Here is an 18,430-nt window from a genome sequence, read left to right as displayed (position 1 = left end):
AACGAGTTGAATAGCTTCTGTGCCCCGGCACTGCACCTCTCTGACTACTTAGAATTGGGCCCACAGTGGTTTACTAACAGACATTGACTTGTATAGAAAATTACACCTGGTCGTGGGTGTTTGTGCTACAGCATATAGGAGTGGTTTGGATATAGCAGACTGGGAATGAAGGAACAAGTTGTTGTTGTCTGCACCGTGCCCACTCCACACGTGGGGCTGTAAAGCAGAGCTGGCTCTGCAGAGGACTTGCCCCCAGGCTCGGCTCGTGGTGGGCTGGGGCTCGGGATGGATCCACGGACATGTTTGGAGCTAAGCAGTTCCTCCCTGCTTAAACCACCTGCTCCTCTGTTGCTACCCACGCCTTCAGTTCGTACTTGCCGGTTACAGGCAGGGATAGGATAGCAAGGGCTTTGGAGGCAGCCCTGGGCTGGAATGCCAACCCTGTCACCACTTACCAGAGCTGTGGGCAGAATGTTTGACCTCTTCCTGTCTTTTGGGATTGTGTTGTAAGAATTAACCATGGACCTGAGGGTCTTAATGCAGCGCCTGCCAAAGGACAGGTTCTCCACAGAAGTGCAGAGGTGGGGTCTGAGCTGGGCCTTGGAACTTTAGTCCTTCTCCACTGTGTCCTCTGTCCCCCTTGCTCTTCCTTCAACCCTGGGAGATCCTTCAGTGGAAGTTGTAAATCTTACACTTAAGGCAGGAAGAGATGCCCTTGGGGTAAGGGCTGGACAGAGGTAGCTCTTTATCCTATGGCCAGCTGCTTCAGTCTCCCCTGGGCAGCTGGGGCAACCACCCCATAGCTTCCACGGTGTTTGCCTGGCCAGAATCAAACAGGCCCAGCCAGGCTAGAAATCCCTCAGGCCAGTCTGTCGTGTTGCCCGCAGAGTCACAGCGCCTGTGTCACCAAGGGCCTACTCCAGGCTTGCGCTTGAAACTGGCTGTAGGCGGAATTGGGCCTTGTGTTCTCCCAGAGGGGTCCTGCTGAGAGGTGTTTCGAGGTCAGGTGAATATGACAGATTTTATTCTTCCCACAGATCATCGAAAAACAAGCAGGGCACAGTCGGAGTAGGGTATTTCGAGAGGTGGAGACACTCTATCAGTGTCAAGGAAACAAGTGAGTACAGTCTTGGGTTACTTGCTGCTTCTCTTGGGGGGATGCTTAGCTGCAGAAAAGGTTCTTTCTCACCACCTCCCGACCCTAGCATTTAGCTCTCATGCCTTGGCCACAACTGCACAGGATTCCTTCTTTCTTTCCGTGTTTAAAGAGAGAGAGCGGGAACAGAAGCAGTAGTGGCCTTAGCTTCTGTTCAGGCTGAAATACTATAAATAACAATACAGGCAAGTTGGAAGAGTGAGCAGTCTGAGGGGCTGGGAGAACATTGGGGTTCTGTTTCTTTCAAGTGCCTGTGGGAACCAAGCAGACAGAGCTTGCAAGTTTAGGGGCCAGCTGTAATGACTAGGTGAGGATGGTGAGAGTGAGGACGAATGCTCGCTCTGTTCCGTTCCCAGCATACCTGTGCCTGTGCGGCAACTACTCAGGTCCCAGAGGCTGCTGGGCACTGTGCTGGGAAGCTGGGCCAAGGTGGGCTCCTGCCCCGCCTCAGCCTGCTCACCACCAGCTCCGAATGAGCGAATGAGCGGCTCTCCCACGGTGGCTTTAAATCAGGGTCACCTCTAAGACTCTGCTTCCCACTCAGTCTCCCTGCACAGCAGGGTCAGCAGGGAGCCAGCGGCCAGGTATTGATGGCTTTGTCATTAAGCTTGGAGGGTAGGGGCTGCTGTTGATTTAACTCCAGGCGCTGCCTCCACAATCTTCTTTCAAATCAGGCCATTTCAGTCATCTTATTTGGACGCCTTCACACTAGTAAAAGCCTGGTGTCTCCCAAAGTGGTCAGCATTTTTTTATGAGGGACAGATTTTTATTTTCAGCCCTGCAGCTTCTGAGTTCAGCATTAGAGACTCTACTTGGTTTATTTCGTTCTTTAAAAGAAAAAAAAATCCCCAACACCTCTGATATCCAGGCTGGTGGCTTCCCTCCTGAGTTACAAGACGACCTTGTTGGCAGAGCCCGGTAATGCGCAGGCAGACAGAGAGTGCTCACCGGGGAAGGCCACAAGTGCCGCCGTGGCAGGAAGGCGGCCGTTTCATTAAGCAGCGCTTAGCAGTTAGGGTCTAGCGGTGCCCACGTTAGGCCCCAAGTCTATTTGACAGATGTTTCCATTTTCTCCAGGCAATGTAAATACTGCCCCGTGATTTATGGGCAAGAGGGAGGGCAAGTAATTATTTGCTGCCTGCCTCCAGGACACACACCTACTATTCAGTGTTATTAGCCGCAATTGCTTCCAGTCGGCTGCAGATTTTATTCAGTTTAATGTGACCGGGACTTTTTTATAACTCTACCTAGTGGGTTTTAGGGTTGGGGTTTGACAGCACCGACTTGGTGAAAACACCAGAGACTGAACATTATGGAAAGATAAGGTGACCTGAGTCTTGCTAACACCACTGGCTACTTCTCAAACATGGGTCTTTAATAAGCATTCTGATATCAAGCAGATCTCTGCCCTGCTACAGGGCGTTGTGAATTTTTTTTCACTGTATATTTGTAAGTGGGCTTTAATATATAATACCATTTCCCTTCCCCCCCTTTCCTCCTATATTTTTTTCCTATTTAAGGAACATTTTGGAGCTGATTGAGTTCTTTGAAGATGACACGAGATTTTACTTGGTCTTTGAGAAATTGCAAGGAGGTACTTACTGTTGAGTATGTGTTTGGACTTCTGATTAAGACCCAGAGTGGTGATCATCCATCACGAATCCCAGAGACTTCTAAAATGAGTCAAGCTAATAAAAAGGATGAAGGACTTAAAACTGCCCTTGATTTGGGAGAAGGGAGGCCGGAGGGAAGGATGATAATTAGCATTTTGCAGAGCCTAGAATGTCACCTGTGTGGGCATTCTATAAATGCCTTCTGGTTTTAATAGCACTCATATATAGATATATTTAGTTATCAATTTATCAATCCAGTGTTTTGACATGTTCTCTATTTAAATTAGTTATGAGGTTGAAGCTCTTACATACATTGTGAAGTCCAGAAAGGCTCATCAAAGGAATGGGGAAGGTCCCATGGCCTAGGACATAGACCCAGGATAGAGAGGAGGACTGAGAATCTGGATCCTTCAGATGGAAAGAAGCCACTCTTGACCATCACCACTACTGCCATCACCCACATACATAATCACTGGAATGTGTATCGAAGTTGCTTTCCTGATGTAGAGAAGAGGATAGAGAAGCCCTTGCCCTCACCATCTCTTACCCAGCCCGAGGACAGATTTGCAGGGTGCAGGTTAGGGAGGCTATCTAGAGCTGAGTGGAGGACCACGTGGAGGGGGTTGGTGGTTAAGGAAGCATGCTTTAGAAACCAGTAAAGCCGAGTTTAAATATAGGCCCATCACTTACTAGCTGTGTGGCCTTGGACAAGTCACATAATCTTCCTAAACCTTTCTAAACAGTGTTCTCGTCTGTCAAATAGGGATAATGACAGCACCTACCTTTTTTGATAGCTCTGAAGATTAAATGAGATCATTCATGTGAAATGCTTTGCACAGTGCCCAATAGGCTCTAAGGAGTCCATAAATGTCAGCTATTAATATTATTAAAATAATTGGGTATACTGAAGGCTGTCTTAGAAGTAAGTAGCATGTCACCCTCTATCTTCCACTTTAACAAATTTGGAAACAAGAGACTCACTAGAGTAGAGCAAGCCTGAGACCTAGTCAGGAGCCAGTTTTCTGGGAATGTTCCCTAGAATGCTGGGATCCTTTCATTGTTTAATCCGTCAAGTGAAAGATCTTTCATCCCCTCTCCATGCCTAAAACCAGGGATAAGTAAACACGTGCCATTTGTAGGATACAGAGATGACACCTCCAGCTTCCAGTAGTGAGCGTAGACCACCGGGAGCCAGGCCATGTGCTCCTGCCTGTGCCGTTTGTTCACACCCCTGCCCTGCTCCACAGCACTGAGATGTTACATTGGCAATGCTAGGGGTCATCTGTAACCATATTGCTTAGAGTGCAACCCTACTGAGGCTAGACCCAGCGGGAAAAGAGATTGTGGTTGGGTCAGGGCCGACCATGCCTCCAGCAGTCAGACTACACATCTCGTTGAGGGGCTGTCTGCCCAGCTTCTCCAGCCAGACTTACTAGGCTTACGTCCTGAGGCCTCCACTTAGTGGTGTCATCTTAGCAAGTGGCTTAGCCATTCTTGGCTTCAGGTTCCCTACCTGTAAAACGGGGATACCTATATTTTGTACATTTTATACAGTTGTGGTGAGGCTAAGATAATCTGTTTAAAGAGTATTAAATAGTGCCTGGCATGTAGTAACTACTCGATAAATGTTAGCCATTGCCAACAAAATAGTAACAATAATACTAATAATAAATAAGAAAATTCAGAGGGAAAGTACTTTTCCCCCTTTTTCTAGGCTTTCTAGGCCTCTATGTATCTGGTGAGGGTATGGAATTTCTGTTTAAAGACTTGTGCTCTCATTTGGATCTGAGATCAAATACAGAGGAGGAAAAGTTCCTGTGGAGAGGCCTCCAACCCTATGTAGATTCACTTTTAGTTCTTTCTCATTTCAGAAGCCAAATCTGCCCTGATGGCATTTTGGTCATTTAAATAGTTGTTTGCTGTTCCTTCTGCGCTCATCATGGGCAGGTGCAGAAGACAGCAATGCAGTTCTGTCCAGTTCTGTGCTCGTGTCCCCTCGCTGCCAGGCACCACACTGGGTACTGGACATTTAGTGATAAATAAGCCTCAGTCCCCACCCCAAACTTGTGAAAACTGGCCTCTGAGAAGTGATACTTCCTAAGACCCAGAAAGGCATAACTATGTGTCTTCTCTGCCCCCCAGGCTCCATCCTGGCTCACATCCAGAAGCAGAAGCACTTCAATGAACGAGAAGCCAGCCGAGTGGTACGGGATGTGGCCACTGCCCTTGATTTCCTGCACACCAAAGGTGAACCAAGCCTCTGCCTCAGTGATTGGGTTGGGCCGGCCAGCCTCTGGGGACAGAGGGAGAGGAGCAGGCCAGGCGGAGAGCTGGGCCAGGAGCTGGTACAGCTGGCAGGCCCGCCCGTGAGGGGGAGGGAGCAAACCAGGATGGCGCTAGGCTTCCGATGTGGATGGTGGGCAGATGTGGCACTACTGAGACGGGTAGGGGCCCAGGGGAAGGAGCAGGGAAGAAAAAGGAAATTTCATGTTGAACAAGATGTGTGAGTGTGTGGGCATGGATGCTCTCCTTTTCCTGTCCTAGTGAAGAAGGCAAGCCCCATCGTGACACTACTATTCCAGTATAAATATGTGGATGTTACTCTTTCTAGTCTTTAACATTTGTCACCTGCATCTCTCCAGAATCGGCACGAGAGTATGTATCTAGTTTTATATGTTGTTCGTAATAAATGGAAAATTCATTTTTCTACTAACATGGTTAAGTTTGAGGTGTCTGTTGAACCTCACAATGGTAAATCGCGGGTTGCTGTTGTCCAAATTACACTTCAGTTTACAGTCCCTCATCTAGGACTGATTATTTCAGAACTTTTATAGTGAATTAAATCTTTTTGCAAATTAAATGTTTTTGTATTTCCATAAATATGTTTGACTCTTACATTTTTTTAAATGTTTATTTACTTATTTTGAGAGAGAGAGAGAGAGAGCGAGGGAGGGAGGAAGGCAGAGAGAAAGGGAGAGAGAATCCCAAGCAGGCTCTGTTCTGTCAGTGCAGAGCCCAATGCAGGGCTTGAACTCATGAGCCGTGAGATCACGACCTGAGCCGAAACCAAGTTTTGAACACTTAACCGACTGAGCCACCCAGGCACTCTTGATTATTATATTTTTTAAATTTGCCTAACACCTATGCCATGGAGAAATGAACTCTGGCTTTACTTTTTACCAGCTATGTGCTCACTCAGTAATAATGCCGACCCACAGGGTGGGTGAGAAGAGAGAGAATTACATTATCAATAGTAGTTAACATTCACATAGTTAGTATTAGGCGCTAACTCATGGAATTGTGTGCAACCTGTGTGTGTATTGTGTATGTATAACACAGTTGGAGTGTAGTGCCTGCCACCTAGTTCAGTAATGTTATCTCCTCCACCCTTAACCCTGCCAGACAGAAGCATTTTTATTCCTAATATTAATTCCCTTAAAATAAAGTGCTGTGTCTGGTGGGGGGTGTGGGCGGAACGAATAATCTGGGACTTAGTTCTGCTCCCTTCCTCTGTTGTGGATGTTGGCCAGCTACACTGGTTACGAGACACCACTTGCAGGCCTGCTGGGCTCACAGAGCAGCACAGACCCAGTGGCATGTGTGCAGAAGTTCGGCCTCACTGGTCCCTCATTCACCTCACTTCCTCCCGTGGCTGAAGGGAGATCTCCGTGCCGACAGCGCCCATGTTGGGCACCTGACTTGCACATGGGACAAAAGTTCCTAGAAGGGGTGTCTGCACTTTCCCCAGCATGATGAATAGCACTAGTTCTGCTTCTGAAAGCTGGGATGCATGTAGGTAACACCTGCTTGACAAAGATTTACAACTGTTCCCCAAGCTGCCTCTGTAGATTGCAAAACTGGGTCACGCTTTTTGCAAGATCCATACCTTAGAGGGGGGTAAAGGTGGTTTTATTATTTATTTATTTATTTATGTATTTTAAGAATGCACTAAAGGGAGCAGAGCTGGTGTGTCTTAGGGGTGCTGAAGTGCTTGTTAACATCTAGCTGGCCAGCTGCCCATGTGGCTTGAAGTTGGAGGGGATGAAAAACGATTTCCAGCTGAACTTGGCTGTTTTCTAAATAACTTCATGCTGGGAAGATGAATTGGGCAAGAATGGGTCAGCCCTGAAACAAGTTCCACACTTTTAAATACTGGACACACTGCAGCTTAACCTCTGGGAAATGAAGCAGAGCAGGTCGATGGCCGGTGTGCTCACAAAGGCGGGCCCATTATTACAGCATGGCGCTCAGTTCTCAGGCTGCGGGACGACTGGGCCATCAGCACCTATTTGGAGAGCAGGACTCCATGTGTGGCTTGCGATCCTTCTGTGGGAGCACTTGCTGTAATGGAAAATATCTTTCACTTTTAGTGCGGCAAGCTGTAGCCTGACTCAATTTGTACAGCCTGGACGGAGCTGCTCTGGGTTCTCATTCAATTAGGTGACTGATGAAGTTACTCAGCCTGCTGGAGCTCAGGTTTTCCCTCCCTCGTGAAGTGCCTTGGGTAGGCTGGGCCTCTGCCTTCTGCCAAGGAATCGGAGGGCTACCCTAGAACTTGGTCATCGAGGGAGTTTTAGGAAAGCAGATTCTGCTTTTCCTTCTTACTCCATGAATTCTCTGCTACTTTCCAGTACTTCTGGGCACTAGCTGTTTGGCTCTTGCTCAGCCTTCCAGCCCTTCTGTCTCTGCTGTGCATTCTGCAGGAGGAAAGGGGGATGGAGATTTCTGTGTCCGCCATGGCCCTATGAGTTGTTCTTTGTCCCTGTCTTCGGTCAGAAGGTGGTTTTCCCCCAGGTGCCCTCTTGGCCAGGTCAGCAGCCTTGAGCCCCTTATGGAGTAAGCTGCTATCTGCAGTCTCCCTCGGGAGGTCTGGTCAAAATGCAGGGCAGGTGTCTCTTAAGAACAGCACCCTTGGCCAAAGTGGTCCTTGCTGTGCTTCTAGCATGACTGTCTTGGACTTGCAGAGCAGGTGAGAAGGGGATCAGACAAGCTTTGGAAGATTTGTTAACTAACACTTGGTGCTCTGACCATTCAGGGAGTCCCACTTAGGGAATCATTTTTGATATAAATCAGTCACCCAAGAAGACATGAGGTAGAGCAGCCTCAGCCTCCCCAGATGCTCTTAAACAAGGCACTAATTATTTCTGCATTGCTGTCCCAGCATGGCCATTTGCAGGGCTCTTTGCTCTGCTTCATATTAGCTTCTTATTCTTGGTCGTCCGTGCAGTGCTGCGGGGTAGGCTGGCTGGGGCTTGTTCAGCCCGTCTTACCCCTGCCAGACTTCTAAAGCTTCGGCTTCGAAAGAGCTTGCAGAATCAACTGTGCTTTTGGTTTGTCTCTGGTTACTCCTGCCTCCTGCAGCTCGTTGATTTTTTAATGTACCATAATTGGGAATTAATCTGCGAACAACAGCATTTGGAAAAAATTAATTGTGTGTGGAATGTTTGATAATTATGTGCATATATTAACCATTTCTTTGCTCTTTGTCATTCCAGGCATCGCTCACCGAGATCTGAAGCCAGAAAATATATTGTGTGAGTCTCCAGAAAAGGTACAAAGGGCTGACTTGGGAGATTACAGCTTACACTCGTGTGGGGAAGCCACTTCCACTTTCTGTTGGGTCGTTAGCAGTTCTGTCGGCATCAGGTACCAACCTGAGCTAGCTGATTTTTATAAACACGTGAGAATGTTATACCTAATGTGTGGCATTTCCGCCTTCCCAGTTGGCTTCATCCCTGGCTCTTCCTTGCTCTTTATCAATAGTGTGATTGGCTTAAGCCTGAAAGTTTATAAAATACATGAGACGTGCACAAAATGAATGTTTTCTAGCCAGTGCACCTGTCTTTAGAACAGTGTGAGTCATAAACAACAACTCAATCTTCTGTGAAGCAAATCTCTGCCTAAAAATGGTGTTTATGTTATGGTACACATGCCAGCTAGTGTCCACTACTTGAAGTGGTAATTAGGAAGCAAGTTCTTAAAAAGAGTTTCTGTTTCCATTTTTATTTCCAGAGGTGCCTATTAATAAGAAAACACTTATATCTGATGTTGAACAGATGCAACGTACTTTATTTATTTATTTATTTATTTTACAAATAGTTTATTGTCAAATTAGTTTCCACATTAACACCCAGTGCTCATCCCCACAAGTGCCCTCCTCCATGCCCATCCCCCCTCCCCCCCACTCCATCAGTCCTCAGTTTTTGTCAGCATTCAAGAGTCTCTCATGGTTTGCCTCTCTCCCTTTTTTTGTCAGGATTCAAGAGTCTCTCATGGTTTGCCTCTCTCCCTTCCCCCACCATTTCCCCCCTTCTTCTCCCCCTTGTTCCTCAGTTAAGTTCCTCTTAATCCTCCTACACAAGATACAACGTACTTTAAACTTTACCTTAACCTACTAGCAAATGGAAGTGTTTGCCCTTTGTAAGCATGTATGAATTTGACAAATTCTGTGTTTGTTTGGAGGGATTGAGGCCCTGGTTTTGATGGCACACATTCCTAGCTCTGTGTGTGTGTAAGAGTGCATATGTATGAACACAGATATTGGTCTGAGTGAAGAGATAGCTCATAAATAGGAATGGCTTCGAGTGAATGTGGGAGGCAGCCTGCCACTTAACAGTTTGTGGGGAATAGTAATACATTAGCTCAGATAAGATCTTGTGACTTCCTGTCAGCGGCTCTGGCAGAAGACTTTATAATTTGTCACTATTATCATTATGATTATTGATAATAACCATAGCTAACATTTCTTGAGTGCTTACATTGTGCCTGGCACTTATACTCATCTGATAAATAGTATAGATTAAAACTAAGGGGTCTCACCCTAGAACTCAGGCATTCTGAACCACTCTGTTGCTTCTGGTTTACAATATGCTTTCATTCTTTCGTTCTTTCATTTGATCTTAATAGCTCAGGATTGTTGCCCCTTTTCTGTGTTTGAAAACTAAAACTGAGAGCAACTGAGCATCAAAAGACATTATCAAGGGAATGAAATGATAAGCCACAGAATGGGAGAGAATATTTGCAAATAATGTATCTGATAAGAGTTTAATAGCCAAAATGTATAAAGAACTTCTAAATCTCAACATCAAAAAGACAGCTCAAGCTTAAAAATAGTCAAAGGACTTGAATAGACATTTCTCCCCCAAAAAAGTATACAGATGGCCATTATACATATGAAAAGGTGCTCAGCATCCTTAGTCATTAGGGAAATGCTAATTGAAACCACAATTAGATACCACCTCACAGCTACTAGGATGGTTAGAATTTTTAAAAGAAGGGGGAAAAAAACACAGAAAATAACATGGTGATAAGGCTGTGGAGAAATTGGAACCCTCATACACTACTGGTAGGAATGTAAAATAGTGCTGCTACATCGAAAACAGCCTGGCAGTTCCTCAAAAAGCTAAACACAGAATTACAACACCACCCAGCAATTCCACACCTATGTATAATACCCAAAAGAACTGAAAACAGAGGCTTGAACTTGAATATCAATGTTCATTGGAACTTTATTCACAATAGCCAACAGCTGGAAACAACCCAAGTGTCCATCAACAACAGGTAAATGGATTAACAAAATGTGGCTTGTCCATACAATGGACTATTGTTCGGCCCTGCAACAGAATGAAGTTCCAATCCATGCCACATCATGGATGAACGTTGAAAACAGTATGCTAAGTGAAATAAGCCAGACACAAAAAGACAGATACTGTGTGATTCTACTTACATGAAATATCTGAAATAGCCAAATTCATAGAGACAGAAAGTAGATTAGACATTACTGAGGAGAGGGGGACCTGGGGATTACTATCGAATGGTTTCTGTTTGGGATGATGGAAAAGTTTTGGAAACAGACACTGGTGATGGTTGCACAGCAGCATGAATGTAATTAGTGCCTGGGTTATTTTATGTTCTGTATATATTTACCACCACCACAGCAAAAACAGAGAGGCTAAGTGAAAAAGAAAAGAAAATATAAGACAGAGAAGGAGGAGGAAGGGAAGGGAACAGGAAGAAAGCAAGGGGGGAAGGGAGGTTGAGAGACTGTCCTGGCTTCCGCAGCAGGTTAAATGGCTGAGCTGGGACTCTCACAACCAGCATTTTGGAGCGGCTCCCTGGGATGCCTCCACCACGCAGGCCATTCTCCTTGCACACAAAGTGCCCTCCTGGTGGACTCCAGAGATGACTGATGCTGTCTGTGTTTTCAGGGGCAACATCCAGTATGGATGACCCGCCATCCCAGCCTGCGGGCTTTCCCAGGAAACATGCTTTCGGTACTCAAACCAGCAGAGTCCCAAGCAAGCAAAGACAAGTTGGTCACCCTAAGCCACTGGAGGTCATGCCCTCCACTGAATGGGGCACAAGGAGTCTTACAGGAATATATACTTCTCAGATTCTGCAACCTATACCATCTTTTGTCATTTGTCATTTGTGGGCAAGACTTCCATAGGTTTCCTACTTGTTTTACTAAGTGCACAGCAGTCTGACACCACGTAGTGTGCACGTTTTCTCTTAGGAAGGGAGGAAAGGGTGTGGGGGCAGAGGGCACCTTAGGATAAATCCTCAGGTGACTTCCAGGTAACCCAAGGGCAGCAAACATGACATGACAGATAAAGCTGGGCTTCAGCATGGCAGCCATATATACAGATAGAGAGAGAGAGAGAGGGCACCCCTGAGAGCAAGAGTGAGAGTGAGCCAGTGAGAGACCCCCACCTCCCACGTGAGGGGAGAGAGCGAGGGAGGGTGAGTGCCTTTGTCACAGTCACATTGGTCTCCTCCTGCCCTTGGGTTTCATATATTTGTAACCTCTGTTTCCTGCTTTCCTTTTCAGGTGTCTCCAGTGAAAATCTGTGACTTTGACTTGGGGAGTGGGGTGAAATTGAACAACTCCTGCACCCCCATAACCACACCAGAGCTGACCACTCCAGTATGTATGGCTGGGCACCCTGTACCACCTCCTTCGGGGCTCCTGTCATTTGGAGTACCCACAAGCCAAAGCTGGAGTGCAGAACAGGGGCTAAGGAAGGAAAACCAAGTGTATCTACATCACTGCCAGCTGCCTGAATTGTCATCTGGCCACTGCATAGTGAGCNCACAAAGTAAGAATAGTATGAAAGCTCTCTTTACAAAGAGAGGGAATTCAAAAGTGAACACCCCCGACTATAGGCAAGGGCCTTTTCCTTTTTTTTTTTTTTTTTTTTTTTTTTTTTTAGTTTTTGGTGAGCCCTTCCCCCCCCCCCCCCCCCCCCCGACCAGTGCTTAACTGCTGATGAAAGAGCTTGCAGCGTGGGGTGGGTCCTCTGCCAATGACGGGACAAACTGTATCTATGAGAACAGGCTGAGCCCTGACTCCTGATCCAGGTAGAGACAGATGCTGTCCTAGACCAGCTTTTTGCACGTGAGCACATGATAGCTCTGAGTTCTGCTGTGTCCTGCAGCATCTGGGCACGTCCCCCCGTGATGGAGGACAGGAGTGTGGTCTCACTGTGGCAGGAACTGAGAGGCCCTGGCTCCCTGCATGTAGGATCACTTGGCTGAGGTATCCTGCTGCTTCCTTCACTTCACATTTCATGCCGGATGTGCAGCTGGGAGCTGTTCTTCCTAAGATCCTCTCGCACACACCCAATGTACTACAATTATTGTGAGGCTTTTGAGATTTGCATGCTTCATCAGTGAATTTTCCTAATACCCTTTTTTAAGACATGCATTTCAGTATGCTCATGTCTTATTCTAATCAACATTATTAGACATGTTTCCATATTAGCTTCTACAACACTGAGCTACCTTGTTCTCAAAGTCATTAGCTCTAATTGCCAATAACAGAAAGTCCTTTCTCCATTTCCCATCTTCCCATCTAATTAGTCATGTGTGTTGGAGGCCAGGGAGGTATCTCTTGGCACCCTGAAATAATGAAGAAGGGAGCAAAAAGAATTGTTTTGTTTTTATAAGTCTTTTCCGTGCAAGGATGGGAGGAAGGAATCCTGAATTTTTGCACTTGGTTACCACTGATGTGCTTGAACCAAATCCCTGCCCCATCCTAGTCCTTGGTGTTCCCGTCTATAAATGGGAGAAGCAGGGAGGTTGGATTTGTTCCAAGAGCTGTCCCAGCTTTGATGAACTCTTAATTCTAAAGTCTTACCCCTCCTTGGTCTAAGACGACAGAGAAGGTTAGCAGGGCTTCGCTTGAAGAACTCATTGCCTTATGGGATTACATGTCCACAGACCCCCTCCCAGAGCCATGCCCTTGGTACATCGAAGTGCCAGTATATTAGGTGACTGTCTGCAGAGAGCTGAGGCAGAGGGACTCCTTCAGCCTCTGCCTCCTGGAGAAGGACCTGAAAAGATAAGAAGGGGACCTGGAACTAGCCGTGTGATCGTGGGGAATGCTAGGACTCCATTTACAAATGTTCAGGTGGCTCAGCTTTTCTAAGTGCCTCGGTGCTCTGCAACCCCATCCTCTTACTCAAGTCCCATTACATTCTGCTCTTCGCCATCCCCTCCCCCGTGACTAAGCATCTCCCTTCTCTGCCCTTTCCCCTCCCCAACCTTGGCCCCCACAGTGTGGCTCTGCAGAATACATGGCCCCGGAGGTGGTGGAGGTCTTCAGGGACGAGGCCACTTTTTACGACAAGCGCTGTGACCTGTGGAGCCTGGGCGTGGTCCTCTACATCATGCTGAGTGGCTACCCCCCCTTCGTAGGTCACTGTGGGGCCGACTGTGGCTGGGACCGGGGAGAGGTCTGCAGGGTGTGCCAGGTGAGCCCAGCTCCGGGACCCTCTGCACCGGGGCTGCTGGGCGGGGGTCAGCGTGCTTGTGGGATGCCCAGCAGTACTGGGCTGGGGGTTGTTCCTGCTCTGGAAGGGGGTCTATAGTGCCCTTTCCCTCTTCTGTCCAAGGGCCAGCAACAGGGTGAGAGAGAGACAGAGGGGCACTCAGTCCAGCTGGGAGCTCAGGAGAGGATTGTTAGAGAAGAACGTACCTGAGCTGAGTCTTATGACATGAGTCCAGCCCAGGAGAAGAGGGGCCAAAAACAGAAGCAGAAGCAGAAGCACCAGCAAAGACATGGAGGTGTGGGACAGCGGCACGTGTACAGGAAAGGAGGGTAGAAGTGTAAGGTTAGGGCCGAGGCGAGGTGAGACCTGACAGGTTGCGAGGAACCCATTTGTGGGGGCCCCATATGAAGGGCCAAGGAACTGGGGCTGTGTTCCCTAGTTGGTCTTCCCCAGGTGTCACCCACTCAGCCCACCAGGTAGCCTAGCCATCCGTGCCCACCAGGGGCATTCTGTGTGGCCTGATGATTTAGTGGGGATGGGGGAACCAGGAAGGGCCCTGGCCTGTGACATCGCCAAGCCCTGGGCAGCAGCTTCAGCTGAGGTCCATGGGACCCAGGTGACCTAATCAATGGCAGGCACATCCTGCTTATTCCCTGGTAGTGTGGCCTTAGGAGGAATCTTCTTTACCTAGAACAAGCTGTTTGAGAGCATCCAGGAAGGCAAGTATGAGTTTCCTGACAAGGACTGGGCACACATCTCCAGCGAGGCTAAAGACCTCATCTCCAAGCTCCTGGTTCGAGATGCAAAGCAGAGACTGAGTGCTGCCCAAGTTCTGCAGCACCCCTGGGTGCAGGGGGTGAGTAACCCAGGGCGGGGCGGTCACCCACCTCGGTGGCCTGTAGTGTGGCCATGAGGAAGCTTTATAGTAGCAGGTACTGGACAGCAGCCTGGGTGGCTGACTTCAGCTGGAGGGAGACCATATGGCAGCTTCAGTCCCTGCACATGTGGAGTGAACTGGCCACTGAAGGAACCGCTAAGGGGTCATAAACTTGGCTCTAATCTTGGCCTCAGATGAGGCTCCTAACTGACCTATGCCTCTCAGGAATGGACAGAGGCCTCTGAGGGATTTGGCTCATGCATCCCACCATTGGCAGAGGCACACAGTCTGGGAAGCAGTCCGATATTGGGCTTTGGGGTCTGTGGTACCCTCCCCATATGACACACATCATTAGCTGGGAATGCCCAGAAGCAGGGCCTCAGTGCCCTGCTCACCGTGAGGATGCAGTGAGGGCACCTAGGTTCTCCGTGTGGTCCTGGAGTGCAGCTTGCCTAAAAGGCAAATGGTGGTGTTTTTCCCAAACTAAAGATCCAAATCTTTCCTAGAAAATTTATTTCTTTTAATGTGTATTTTTGAGAGAGCAGGGGAGGGACAGAGAAAGAGGGAGACAAAGGATCCGAAGGGAGCCCTGTGCTATCAGCAGACAGCCTGATGCAGAGCTGGAACTCACAAAACTATGAGATCATGACCTGAGCCGAAGTCAGACACTTAACCGACCGAGCCACCCAGCACCCCAACCAGGAAGCATTTTTAACCATCCTCCTCAGTCATGGTACTTGATGTCTGCCCCTCCAAGGGGTCGACCACACCTCCTGTGATTCACTGTCATTGGTCTGCCAGGCCCTACCCAGCCTCAGTGGCCCTGCCAGTGGAAGGGAGCAAACATTGCCAGCGCCATGTTACAGGGAGACCCAATCCAAGAATCTCTGAGTGGCTAATTCCCAGGTACCCAAGAGGTGCTGTCCTTACTGGACACCTACCCATGCTGGACTCTGGCAGTCCTGGGATGAGTAAAACCCAATCCCTGTCTTCTTCTTCTAGTGGAGAGAGGGAGACAAGGACTAAATGAGGTGTAGTGTAATGAATGTGTATCAAAAGGACAAGGGACGGGGAGGGAGGTGGCAGGGGTGGGAGTATAAATGCTTCCTTCACAAGGGAAGTGACCCTCAGGCTGGGTCTTGGAGGACGGTTAGGACTCTGCCAGGCACGGAGTGGCTCTCCATGCAAAGGCAGCTGGGTTCAAGCTGGGTCTTTCTTGCTCTCTCCTTGGAAGGTCTGACCCCGCAGGCGAGTTCGGCCAAGTCTCTGTGCTGGGCCAGGAGCCTCTAATAACATACCCACCCTGTACTGGCATGGGCGGGGGCAGCTCTTGAAGGAGGGAGCAGTGCTTACCCCCGCGTCTGTCCTTCCCATTCTAGCAAGCTCCAGAAAGGGGACTCCCCACGCCGCGAATCCTCCAGAGGTAAATGCTCCAACCCCATGCCCTTTCTTTGGCTTTGACTGTCCCTCAAACTTTCAGCCACATGGGATGGAGGTAGGGACAGGGAGCCCATCTCTAGGCTCAGGTATCCTCCTCCTGGAAGGGCTCCCCAGCCTGCCTTCTCTTCTGCCACCTGATGGCCTCCCCTGCCCTCCAGCTCCTTCAAGGCCCCTCTGCAGGAGAAAAACCTGTTTCCATATCCACTCTTGCATCCTAACTAGAAATCACCATTTACAGCCCAAAGACCTTCTCTGTGGGTTACTCACCCCAGGGTTTCCTGCTGCCACTATGGCTGTAGTAGCAGGATGGGGGCGCTGTAAGGCACTGGGATCGGTTGTCCTGTCACCACTAGACACGACGATAGGAATGGCCACTGGACAATAAATACATACCACATGCCAGATACGCTGCCAAGGGCTGTACAGGGATGCTATTCATAATCTGTATGATAAATTTAAAAGAGAGGTATACCTATTACTCCCATATTGTGGGTGAGAGAACCGAGAGTAGAGAGATTGCAGTAACTTACTCAGGGCCACACAGTGGCCTTGGGAGTTGGACTTTGAACCTGGATCTGTTGGACTCTAGTGCCTTTTAACACTAGGTCATGTTCCTAGTGAGCATTGCCCTATTGCCAAAGGACCAGGGCTCCCACATTGTGGGAACACCTCTAGGAACCAACCTCATGACAAGTTTCTGGGAGTCACACAGGGAGGTCTTACAATGCTGTAGTCTCCATTCATGTGAGCCAGAATGCTACCGCCCTGCTTGGGTCCCACCTGATTCTCTAGGGCTGTGTCCAGGGGCCTTGAGGCTCTAAACCTCTGGTCCACCTTAGAGGATGTATTTGGTAGGCCCACGGCGCCTGCTGAATGCTAGCCTGGAGCTGGGCCCTGGGGACACAGACAGAGGCACAGCCCCTGCTCTTGCTGCTCCCTGCTCTGACAGGGGAGAGGGGATATGTGGGTGTGCACTTTGTGTGCTGGGCCTTTCCTCTGGAAGAGCTGGGTGTGGAACTTGGGAGCTCGAGGAGGGTGCTCTGAATAGAAGGGGACATTTGTCCCAAGTCTGCGGTCTTAGGACTGTAGTTGAGGCTCAAAGCCATTCCAGCCTCAGTGAAATAAGATTCTGAACCTGGGCAAGAATGACTTCCGGGGGGGTGAGGGGTGCAGCCCAGAAAAAGCTGCTGGGGGTCTGGGAGCCAGCCGGCCAGGGCACTGAGCCCCGCTCCCCTCTGCTCTGTGCTGCCCGCCCCTCTAGAAATAGCAGCACGATGGACCTGACACTCTTCGCAGCTGAGGCCATCGCCCTTAACCGCCAGCTTTCTCAGCACGAGGAAGACGAGCTGGCAGAGGAGTCCCTGGCTGAGGGCCTATGTTCTGTGAGGCTTTCTCCTCCGTGCAAGTCACGCCTGGCCCGGCGGAGGGCCCTGGCCCAGGCAGGTCGCAGCAATGACCCGGAACCGTGTCCAACTCCCACTGCACTCTGACCCGCTCCAGCCACAGCCTCCAGGACCTCAGCCTGCCCGGGCTAGGCCAAAGTCTGCAGAGCCGGTAGAGGGAGCCGCTCTGTGGCTCCATCCAGGCCACCCAACCCCCCATTTCCCCAGAGTCCTCAAGGAAAAAGCTCTTTCCAAAGGGGTTGTCTTTGAAAAGGAAAGCAATCACTTGTCACTTTGCATAATCGCCTGCGGCAGGGACATCTCTCTGCTGGGCTCCTGCCCACCTGCTCACCCGCCTGCAGATCTAGGATGCAGCCTGCTCTCCTGGGCGGCAGGCGGCAGTGGTGGCTGGGGCTGCAGCCTTCAGGGAGCCAGCCTTGGGAAGCGTTGGTTGACAGAGGCTCTTTCTTCTCTCTGCACTGTCACCTCCTCCCCCCACCCCCCTGCTGGTCCTTCCACCTTCCTCTGTCCTCCGGATGTCCTCCCCTGGCTGAACAAAGCCATCCCGTCACTTCAGGAGAGGTCAGGGAGCCTTCTGTGTTCAGGAGGCCAGATCAGTCTTCCAGTCTGTAGCGCAGGAGAAACACATAATCTTTCTTTGCCGGGACCAAAACGTGTCCCTCATTTATCATCCTCTTCCTTGTTTGGGATTGCTGCTGAAGTCCGTATTATTTCATTTAAAAACATGTTTTTTTTTAACCATGCACTTCCAGCAAAGATGGGACTTTCAACTCCCACTGCAAGCCCGTGGATTTTCCAGAGCATGTAATGGCTCGTTCTTCCTCAAATGTCCATGCATGTGAAAGGTTTTAATTGCTGTTTCCTATTATTCTCACTGGTTTTAAGCTGTTGAGACGATGCGTGCCTTAGATACTGTGTCTGCTGGAGGGCAGCATCAGTCCAGGGCAGTTAGAAGGAGCTGTGCGCCCGATGTGGCCCCGGATCGGATGCGGCGCAGGTCCCAGCCATGTGCCTGCTGCCCCGGAGAGCATGAAGACACATTGGCGTCAGATAAGCTGGGCTGTGCAGCCACCTAGAGAAAATCGATTTGTACATGTCAGACAGACATTTACACAACACGACAATGCTATTATACAATGTGCTTGTTTTAATAAAACTTGTAAATTTTA

General features: G+C 49.0%; 1 protein-coding gene across 8 annotated transcripts in view; it reads left to right on the top strand.

Moving 5' to 3' along the window:
• MKNK1 (MAPK interacting serine/threonine kinase 1) overlaps window positions 1-18,430 on the top strand; it is a 41,404-nt gene extending 22,974 nt beyond the window's left edge. For 4 of the 8 annotated variants that reach the window (XM_077752158.1, XM_077752156.1, XM_077752157.1 and 1 more), the window contains 9 exons: window positions 1,038-1,117; window positions 2,677-2,750; window positions 4,912-5,016; window positions 8,265-8,320; window positions 11,600-11,854; window positions 13,329-13,523; window positions 14,233-14,397; window positions 15,798-15,841; window positions 17,120-18,430. In XM_077752158.1, the coding sequence (XP_077608284.1) occupies window positions 1,038-1,117; window positions 2,677-2,750; window positions 4,912-5,016; window positions 8,265-8,320; window positions 11,600-11,854; window positions 13,329-13,523; window positions 14,233-14,397; window positions 15,798-15,841; window positions 17,120-17,348 (1,203 nt within the window). In that variant the 3' untranslated portion in view covers window positions 17,349-18,430. The remainder of the gene's footprint in view (window positions 1-1,037; window positions 1,118-2,676; window positions 2,751-4,911; window positions 5,017-8,264; window positions 8,321-11,599; window positions 11,855-13,328; window positions 13,524-14,232; window positions 14,398-15,797; window positions 15,842-17,119) is intronic. The other 4 variants (XM_077752159.1, XM_077752160.1, XM_077752163.1 and 1 more) reach the window with 4 other exon arrangements.

This window comes from Crocuta crocuta, unplaced genomic scaffold, assembly GCF_008692635.1.
Source record: "Crocuta crocuta isolate KB4526 unplaced genomic scaffold, BGI_CrCroc_1.0 scaffold367, whole genome shotgun sequence".
Taxonomy (NCBI): domain Eukaryota; kingdom Metazoa; phylum Chordata; class Mammalia; order Carnivora; family Hyaenidae; genus Crocuta; species Crocuta crocuta.
The sequence above is the reverse complement of the archived record's forward strand: the minus strand, read 5'-3'. Positions and strand labels throughout refer to the sequence as shown.